The sequence below is a fragment of the Magallana gigas genome, chromosome 8 (assembly GCF_963853765.1).
Source record: "Magallana gigas chromosome 8, xbMagGiga1.1, whole genome shotgun sequence".
NCBI classification, from domain to species: Eukaryota; Metazoa; Mollusca; class Bivalvia; order Ostreida; family Ostreidae; genus Magallana; species Magallana gigas.
Genome location: NC_088860.1, coordinates 3,073,242 through 3,083,774, shown reverse-complemented (window position 1 = coordinate 3,083,774; position 10,533 = coordinate 3,073,242). Strand labels below are relative to the sequence as shown.

The following is a 10,533-nucleotide window of genomic DNA, read 5'->3' as shown; positions in this document are numbered from 1 at the left end:
ATTCTTTTTCTATATCTTTAAACCGAATTATTCTTCGTAAGGAGATTAAAATAGTCTAAAAATGGCCACGACCATCGAGTCCTCTTAAAAACAATCTGGAGAGGAATATTTATATATAATATATTTATAATATAAATAATACCAAAAAGAACACAATCAACCTTATCAAAACACACATATTCCATTGGAACCACAATACATGTATTTACAGTCAGTATTTACAAATTTCAAAAGCGTATCTTTCACGACAACAATTATCGCCTCAAAATATTCAAAGAATGATTTCCTATTAAATACGTTTATACTGGTATATTTTTCAGAAACTGTACAATTAATCAAATTTAAAATTATCGACTTAATTTCATTTCGTACAATTATACAAACCGCGCTTGCGCCGCACACAACGATATTGCTTCTTTGGTGAAATGTATTGGACTAGACTATGTTACATTCGAAAGGTGTTATCACAGTCAAGGACTCTGGAAGATGCAAATATATAAACAGTTAAATTGTCCCAATGATAGTCTGCTGACAAACGTTGCAAAATCGACATAAAAGGTTGACTCTGTTGTTTCTTTATGAATGATCTATTGAACTAATAATTTATTTTAAACATTTTTTGACTACAAGTCTTCAATCATTCAAAAAAGAATCAAAGTTTTGGGAAACTGATATGGAGTGTTTCGTTTTCAGATCCTTAGAATAATACTTGACACAAAATGTACCATCTACCAAATGTACTATACGTTTCTATCCCAAATGTTCCGGTTGTCGTCATCAACTTAACGGGAGCCTTAATTATCTAATATTGGACACCCTTTCCCCGTATTCACTGTATTAACGCGAACGTTGGTCAGAACATTTGCCAAGATGTAGAGAAAACAGTCTCTGGCCAAGTGCGGCCGTGACGTAACAGTATACACGACGAAGCCCGGGGGTAGAGGTCAGAGTCCGGCTACTTGGGGTGAAGAACCACTGCATAGAGCGGTGTCCGTATGTACTGGAGCCCTGTGATAATCTACATACCATACAACAGCTACCAACCCCCACTGACAGAGGCTACTCAATCATTGCAATTCTTCAAAGGTAAAATGTCTTTACAAACATTACCATTACGATACTAAATTCATCGATATCATAAAAGGTCCATTAATGCAATACTTGCAGTTTGGTTGTTTTCTGTTTGTAGATGGTCCTGCACAAGAAGACCCTTCATAAATCCCAGGTTCCCGCCTATTTCCACGTGCCTTACGTAGAGTCCGGCTACCGCTTCTCTCAACAACCATGGACGTTTTACATCTACAGCGTTTTCTACAACAACATGGAAACCCTCAACGTCTGGACGCATCTCGTGGGATCGCTGGTAATGACGTCACGGCTATACCAGATCTACGTCATCTTTGGCCTTCTGGATCCTCATACCTGGCCGCTACTTGCAGGAACTCTTTCTTTCCTGGCTACCTATCTGGCGAGCAGTGTTGCCCACATGTTCTCACACAAATCAAAGGAGGTCAATTGTTGTATGTTTATGATAGACTTTGCTTGTATTGGTCTGTATGGATTCGGCACCATTCTTAGTCACTATCACTATTCTGTGTTTCTACATGTATTGAAGACTTCTTCATTTTGGCAGATCCTACACGTGGGGACCTTTTTGTCGGTCCTCTGCTGCACGTGCGGTGCCGCGTCAAAGGTAGTCGTGAACGAGCCCCATTCCAAACACCGGGGCCTTCTAACCGTAATTGGGGTGGGGCTGTTGTACCTCCTGTCCATTGTCCCTATTGCCAATCGAATGCTGAATTCAGAGACCACGGTAGGGATTCATCACCATGGCAATCAGATGTTTCACATGGTCGCCACGGGATTCTTTTTCACGACTAGGATTCCCGAGCGTATTTTCCCAGGCACGTTTGATTTCCTTGGAAACAGTCACCAGGTGTTCCATTTGTTGATGATCCAGGCTTCCGAGAGTCACGTGAATGGGGTCATTTGGGACATGCTATTCCGTCAAACGTTTAGACTCCCGCGGGTGACGCCCTCGTTTTGGAGTACGTTTGGCCCGATTCTCACAATATCATTAATCGATGTCCTCGTTATATGTCTCTTCTATATCGCATTCAAAAAGAAGATCACTAAGCATCGTAACATTCTCTGTTTAAACAACAACACTTCCAAACAAATTTAGAGCCATGTTTTGATGCTTTCACTTCTTTTTTCATCATTAAAAGAAAAACAAAACGTTTATCATGGTATAATATAAAGTTTAATGTAACAAAACGTCAGTTTTAATCCAACACTGGTCCCTATCCCACAAAAAGCTTTGAAAATTAAAAATAATACTTCAAATAAGTATAAATATTAAACAAATACCGTGTATATACAAATTGTAACCATTTTACACAGTCTTACTGAGTAAAACTTCAGAATCCCTGACAGTCTGAGGAGTATGTACTGTTCCAAGCTGTGAAGCTTGTAATGTTTACGGGCCTATGAAGTAAAATGTGTTCGTTGGGGATTCTGTTGAGAGTTTTAATTAAGATTGTGGCATTTATTTTTCAATGGCCCATTTTTTGGCAGACATTTTAACACTGGGATAAGAATAAATAATTGTCACATTGTTCTTGTATACAACAAGACTGGGTCCTCTCCTATGCCTTGGAAGGTTTTGTTCTATTGAAACTTTTGTAGTGACCTGTTACTTGTTCCAATTATTATCCAAAAAGAAATTTGTGTTGATCCCCATTAGCTGGATCTGTGAATTGATATGTTTAACTTTAATTTAGAACTTATACATGTCCTTTTCACAACAAGCTCAAAGTAAAAATAAATAAAGTCTTCATCAATCTTCAACAGTCATAAGTTTCTCACAATGGATAAATCAATTAAATTGTTCCATACAAAGTACCCTGATATCAATCTGTTTTTACAGACTAACAGCAGATGAATCTGTCACACCACACAATTACCAAAATGTCTCACATAAACAAACCATTCTCTCTTTCAAACAGTTCCTCTCTTCATTTCATTAAGAGACAATCAGGGATCATTGCTGGAACAGATTGTTCTGTTGATCATAACACAAACCATCTTGGTTCAGTAACATTTCCCCATGTTTCTTAATACAGCTTTTAAATGTGTATGAGAAAAAGAATTTCAAGTATAAACACATGCATTTAAATGTATATATTATTATAATACCTTAAGAGTGTTATAAATATTGATACTATTAAAATTTGAACCAACATTCATTATATTTTGCAGTTTTAATTTTTTTATGGTAGGTGAGGGGTGTTTCTGATTCAGTCCTAATTTGTGAATTTCTTTCAATCTCAACCCTGGGATGTTCGAGTGTTTGTGTATTGATTTTATTTAAGAATCAATCTGACTAACTGAAATACCGCAAAAACAACAACTTCTACTATTGCTAAAAAAAATCCAGCGATCAAAAGTGGGATAGACAAACTGTGAATGGAAACCCATGCCTCATCAAATACAGCTCAACATGATTAAACAAATTGTTAACATAAAGAAATCTCCCATACCAGGTACAAAAATAAATAACAAACATAAAAAATCTTAATAAAAATAGCTCTGAATAAAAATCAAGAAATGTTGATATTCTTATCTTGGTCCAAGTGAAAGTATTTTCCATTCTATCTGTATTTATCATGTAAACATTGATATCTGTATTTATCATGTACACATTGATATCTGTATTTATCATGTAAACATTGATAAACCGTAATTAAAGGAGCTCACTTTACACATGTTCAACATAAAAATATCAACCGTTTCTTTGCAAACTGGAATGTTAACATCTTAAAAATTACATTCTGCCACCAGTTCTGCTACATGATGGCAGTAGTACCAAGCTTGACCTCTAGATTACACAAACTACTAGCATTGCACTCGTTAACATAATGTAACAATAAAACTACTTCTATTTACAAAGGCCAATAATTCCTACAGACTCTTAAAGTTTCAGACTTTGTTGAAAACATAATTCATTTATTTCGTATCTCCACGCAATATGCCTTTCACACCAGAAATAATCACAAACTCACTACGAGATTTTGGCAAGGTAAATTAGAGGTCAAAATGGCCCTCACAATCTCTAAAACATGATCAAAAAAACCAATAACCTAATACAAATATTCCCACAGTTTAGATAGTTGATTTGTCAGTGTAGATGGATTTTCAGATTTACAAAACAAAAACAGAACAAAATGATCATTTTAACTAAGAACAGAACTTCCAGGAAGTTCTGAGTTCTACTATTTTTTATCATGATAAATGTTTAAATATTCACACCCAGAGACATACCATGGGTGATTTTATGACACTTATATAATAAAATAACCTAGAAGCACCATATATATTGAAGGACACAATGTACTGTATAAATTGCTCCAACATCAAACATTCATACACTTCATAAAATATAGTCCCATGAGCTTTTCCCCTCATACACTTTTTAAAATATAGTCCCATGAGCTTTTTCCCAATCTTAATGTACAATGAATGATGCGTGTTCAACAAGCACCTGTTGAGATTTGGCGGCTGTTGACCTCTCACTGACTAGACAATGTTAATTCAGACCTACGAATCGCGCTGATCAGCTCAGCTTTCCTATCTCCAGCTTCCTGAAGACTTCCGCCGCCGTGAAGATACAGGAATCCAGAATTCCGGCCACGGTGAACGTTCCTCCAACAATGGCGCAGACCTACGATGATAAAATAAAGTGATGTGTATGTTCTTATATCTATCTTATGCTTAAGAACTAACATTAAGGAACTTTGACTGTCTCTGAGTTTTTATCACAGCAAGATTGACTAAAGTGTTTAAACACAGAGAAATGCACAGATAAAAGTGCAAAATGTTATAGAGCTCGTTTTAAAACACAGTTCTTTTTCCCACTTGGTGACAGTCTTGTTTTTGTCAGCAGCTCACTAAATCAAGACCCCCATTGCTTCCCCGGCATCAAAGACATATTGCTGAAACACCCTTGCAGTAAAACCAAATTAGAGATAGCTGGATCACTTTGCCAGCATCAAAGAAATGCAGCCATCAACAATTATTCTGCATGTTAAACTCCTCAGTATTTATTCATATAGGTACATGCATGAATACGTTTAAATCATATCGATACATTTACTTCCTCAACTCTCACTCTCCCTCGTCTCTCTCTCATTCAAGTCATGAGAGGTGAATGTGTGAATGTCTAAACTTCGCCTTCTACAATCTGATTGGGCAAGAGTCAGTCAAAATTATTCATTGGCAATGATGCTACAGCATGGCTTTTGTGTGGTTCACTGACCTGTATGGGGTTCAGGCGTCAACCCAGAAAAAAGAAAAACTATAACGACAACAAAAATTCATTGCGAAATTATTTTAAAAACCTGAAGAACATCTTAAATCAGATAAAACCCTGCCTTGCTCATATTCACAATGTCATGATTTTGTGATTATAGAACTCCATACAAACTGTGTGGAGTTGTGTAATCACAAACCTTGACATTGCAAAGATGTAGTTTGCTTAGCCAGCTCTCTCTCTCTCTCTCTCTCTCTCTCTCTCTCTCTCTCTCTCTCTCATTGACTCGCACCAGTGGGAAAATCAGCTATATTTTGAAACGAGTTATATGCTAAAATCATCAATCAAAGACAAAATCTTTACTCAGGAAATAAAGCCTTGTTTTGAATTAAATTGAGAACCATCTTCAGAATTAGTAAATATTTTTAGCCATAGCTTACTGTTGTGAGGAATGTGTAGAATGGTTTCCTCTTTTCTTTGTATCTGACTGTGATAGGACTGAGATCGTAGCGGAACCAAATGGCCGGCATCATTCGCCCTCCGTGGCCATACTGAACAACATCCTTAAATAAAGGAAGTGTACCAACATCAGTCTTAATGACCCATGCAGTTAATTCTCATTGTGCAGTGAATGAGGGTGACATAACCAACATTCATGTTGCTCATTAATCAGCATCTTTTTAACTTACAGGAAACGAGAGAAAATAAACTGAAGAATGAACAGAACTTCCTGCAGGTCTTACCCTGTAGGAGAAAGTGTACTGGTACGGATAGCGTAAGTTTCCTCTTGAATCCTCGTACACGGACGGCACAATCTTCACAATATAATCATGTGTAGCAATCGCTGTAAAATACATGCACAAACTAGTGAAAACTTTTACATTCCATCAAGATTTTCTTCAAGACTATTTTGCTTTCAAAATCATTCGTGACAATTCAAAATTCTCTTGTTGCACAAGCTGATTATGCGTTCTACACCAACCTTGAGATTTGGTTTTATCCAATCCTTCCAATGGATTAAATGATCCTGAGACATCCTGGAATAGAGAGGTGTTTGTCTTTACACAAACTGATCCACATTAATAATAAGACACACATTACTTTCTGCCTTACAATAATATCCTTACTCCATGCTTACAAGTGACCTGTAAATTGTCCTTTACAATATTCTTTCAGCAATTAAATCATCTTTTATCTTTAAAACAAAACAGGGGTAAATTAGTAAATATCCCATTATTTATTTAACTTTTTTGTGACTCCTTACTTTTCCCTCCTGTAGATCCATTCCAAATCGGACTTTGTGGATAATATGCGTCATGTCTGGATTATCGGGCTGACTTTCTGCTGAGTGTGTGGAAACATGGAAATTACCGGGCACCTGTTGAGTACAGTAAGACATCATACAATGAATAAAGAACCAAACTGTTTAGTGTGGATATCCATAAGGATATAAGATATCAAATATAACCAAAAAATTCTGGTAAAAACATGACTGGTCTCAGCCTTTACAAGATAACAGCCAGACATCTAACAATGAATCTAAACCCAGACTGGTCTCGGTGTTGTCATCCAATAAAATAACAGTAAGATATTTCAAAATGAATCTGAAACCAGGCTTGTGTCAGCACTGTCTGTCGTCTATCAGGATATCAAATCTCTACAGAGAAATCCCAATCAGAATGGTCAGATAATGTGATGTGAATTCTGACCCATTCTTCTGTTAGCACTGTCATTTACAAAAAAGAGTTCAAATGTTACCTAGTGAAAATATAGAAAGACTGTGTGTACATACACAAAAATACCCTGCTATATTAAATTTAAGATTTCTGTATTGTCAAGAAGACATCATAATATACTAATCTCTTGTTAATAGTTGATGAATCAAGGGTTTCACTGCTTTTATGTGGAACCCATTTAATTGTCAACAAAAATTTCAAGCACACATACTTTTGTTTTGGTTGCAAAGAAAATATGTCTTTTCAATTGGGTTAAAAACGAGACTTTTTTATAGTGTCAGCATGTTCTTGATACACATTATCATTCAACTGCTTTAATTGCAGTTAATTAATCAAGCCTCCAAGTATTACAATCAAGATGCCTGATCAATGATCATCACCTTATTAATGAGAAAATGAGACTCCATCCTACAGCCGTTCCCTCCGTTGACCTCAAACTTCTGAGTATTGTCCTGGAAGCCAACTTCATGCCTGCCCATGTCATCCTGAATGTCCAGTCCTAAATCTACAAGAGGTAAACAAGGAGTTAGACTCAACAGCACCAAATAATAGACGCCAAAAGTTTTCTTTATAAAATTCATTATTGAAAAACAAATGATAACTGTAAATTGGTTATTTTAGGCGAGTACTTAATTCTGTGATTTTGTCGATTTGTATCAATTTGCCAGAATATGTGATCACTGGTGCCAAACTTGAGTTTCATACTGTTAACAACTCTCAGAAAAACAAAGCAAGATTTTAAAACCTGTAAATGGTTATTTTCTCAACATTCCCCAATTTTTTCTTGCATTTACCATTGTTAGGAATTTACAGTAAGTGGAATGTTCATCGAGATATTTGGCAACTGATATACTTACATTTACAGTTTAAATTAGGCAGAGTCAGGTTGATGAAGACAGGGATTTTCTCTGAGTGTTTCACAGGATCTTCTACCGTCAATTCACTGACTCTGTGAACAAAAATATCATCATTCTCTTTGTCTCAGTTAATCCGAGAGGGTATGCCTCCTGTTGAATGTTTTCTTAACATGGCTATTTTCACATTAATAGAAACCACTTGCATAATGATAAAGATTTTATAATACATGTATATAGTTCACCAATATCAGTTGCAACTTTTTTTTTTACATTACATTGAATAATAGTTCACAACTTCGTAAACTTACACATCATGAGTGATGAACAGTGAAAGCTCGGACAGGAACAGGAACAAAATGAAGAGGACGCTAAAGATTGAGATACACGCCCCGGTCAGTGTGGGCTGGGTAAGATCCTTGGGTACCTTCCGGTAGATGTCAAACCTAAAGAATACAAAAAACAGACGATGAATAGCTACAATATACAGAGGAAGTGTATAGCAGAAGTCACACCTGAAGAAAAAATCAAACAATGAATTATTAAAACACAGAGGAAGAACTACACCAGATTTGTCTCCTTTCTCTTTAACCATGTTTACCGGTAAAAAGGTCAATTCCATTATAAGGCCATTAATGGTATGTAGTCCCTATGTGGAAGCTTGTAAATTTGGCAAGTTGGATATACTGGTACTAAGGGATCAATCTCCAATACAGTTAGTTACAGAAAAACTTGGTGACCAAAAGATGCAACTTACCGTATGTATATTCTTTAATTTCTTTTAAAGATTTGCAATATCGAAATATATTTTTTCATTTATGTATATTTATGTCTGATTTGGGATACTGTTAGATAGAATGTTCTATCATTAAAACACTAGATGTCTTATAGACCATGTTTAACGATAAAATTCTACTCATAAACTCGAAAATAAAAAAATATACTGCACTGTATCTTGCCTTAACTTTCAAATGATTGGTTTCAAATACCTACAATGTTGCTTTTTTATAATCCCATTTTACCACATTAACTGTTTTTGCAATGGAATCACTGCCACTTTTAACATCACGTTAAAAAATTTGCTGTTTACAGTCACCATGTTAATGATAAAATTTGAGAGATTCCTAGTGCAATTTCCGACAAAATGGCAGGCAAATTAAAACGTGTATATAAACAAAGTGCCTTGGTACAACCCATTAAATAGATATTTTGTGGACTTAACTACATATGCATGTTCCAAAAGGTTTGTAATGTATAAAAATGTGTTTTCCCCCTGCAGATTACTTTTAACAGACATTAACGCAAAGCAGATCCACTTCGAGGCTGCTGCAGTACAAGTATATAGGACGAATTCTTACTGTGACCTGAGCATAGTCTGGTCACGGTAAGATTGCTCTTTCTAGGATACTGTACCCCAACTGGCTATAAATATCTTAATTTGGTCCAACCACATTATGTTAAGATAACAATAAAAGAAGTTGTGCATCTTAAACAGTATTCATGCATATTCTGTGCCTTTTTTTTAATTCAAAATAACATTGTTAAATTTGCAGAAAACAGTAAAAGCTCATCAAATAAAATCCATGAAAATATACCGGTATATTAATAATCTATCAATGTCCAAGTGATTCCTTGATCATTTTCTTAGTATTAATGAGGGGATTATGCACATTATATTTCAGTATATAGGTAAAGCAGATGTCTACTCTGACAAGTTATCAGAACAAGTTACAAATCAGGTAATTCTTTAGTGGTCACTCAGATCAGTCTGCTGTCAAAACTTTTCAACTTTTCCATTGGATATAAAAAGCTTGCACTTTGTGTATGCAACTTCTAAGATCACAACTAAAATTTGTTTTTTAGATTCATTTTACCTTCTAATGTCGAACTGCATCTTTCAGATTGTATGTTTACTGCATCAAATTAGCAGTAACAGCTGCCTGCGAGAAATAATGCAACGTGAACGGTTTACAACGGAACCGGAAACACGTTCGTGAAATAATTTCATTGGTCAAATTATTGTTGTGATAAAACAAATGCTGGAACCGGACTTGTCCAACCTTCTATTATTCGCAATACATTTTTTTCACTTCCTTTATCGTGTTTTTAGAGTGGTGTACAGAAATTACGAAACCTTATTTCAAAGATTTTTTTTTCCTTTCTCAAAATAAATCCTTCAGACAATCCTTCGCAATAGATACGCGGAAGAAGAGAGGGGCACAGGTACCTGTCGTTATATATATTTTGTCACAACAAAAAATATTTACCCTCTACCTAATAATATGAAAAAAATATATACTTATATATCGTCAGGTGCCTGTGGGGAGGGAGAAGGTAGGGAGTCCAGATTACCAACCCTGTCAGAATTTTTAAATATATGTAAACTTCTACGAAACATACCTTGGCTTTGATTACATCTATAAGTTCTGTATTTTAAACAATAAAATCAAAAACATTATTTTTTTGAAATGAAAAATATCGAAATGATTTTTTTCGGGGAGTCGGGTAAGGATGGCGAGGATAGATTCCCTGGGTTCGCCCTGCAATATATTCATGGCTTAAATCCGAAATATATCAACAACAAAAAATGGGCGAATATCATATATATCATATATATATAAGCATAAGACAG

The 10,533-nt window shown here is 35.5% G+C and overlaps 2 protein-coding genes across 2 annotated transcripts; one reads left to right on the top strand and one right to left on the bottom strand.

Annotated features, from left to right (window-relative positions):
• Positions 1–697: 697 nt before the first annotated feature.
• LOC105332683 (membrane progestin receptor beta) lies at positions 698–2,704 on the top strand. Its single transcript, XM_011435364.4, has 2 exons — positions 698–1,086; positions 1,190–2,704. The coding sequence occupies exon 2, from the start codon at positions 1,190–1,192 to the stop codon at positions 2,183–2,185; it is 996 nt and encodes a 331-aa protein (XP_011433666.3). The 5' UTR covers positions 698–1,086; the 3' UTR covers positions 2,186–2,704.
• Positions 2,241–9,925, bottom strand: LOC105332684 (endoplasmic reticulum-Golgi intermediate compartment protein 1). The gene is made up of 9 exons (XM_011435365.4): positions 9,776–9,925; positions 8,213–8,347; positions 7,905–7,996; positions 7,428–7,552; positions 6,576–6,689; positions 6,294–6,348; positions 6,055–6,155; positions 5,752–5,874; positions 2,241–4,723 (listed from the first exon to the last, which is right to left on the bottom strand). Exons 1-9 carry the CDS (start codon positions 9,793–9,795, stop codon positions 4,616–4,618), a joined length of 873 nt encoding a protein of 290 aa, XP_011433667.3. The 5' UTR covers positions 9,796–9,925; the 3' UTR covers positions 2,241–4,615.
• Between the last annotated feature and the right edge of the window lie 608 nt (positions 9,926–10,533).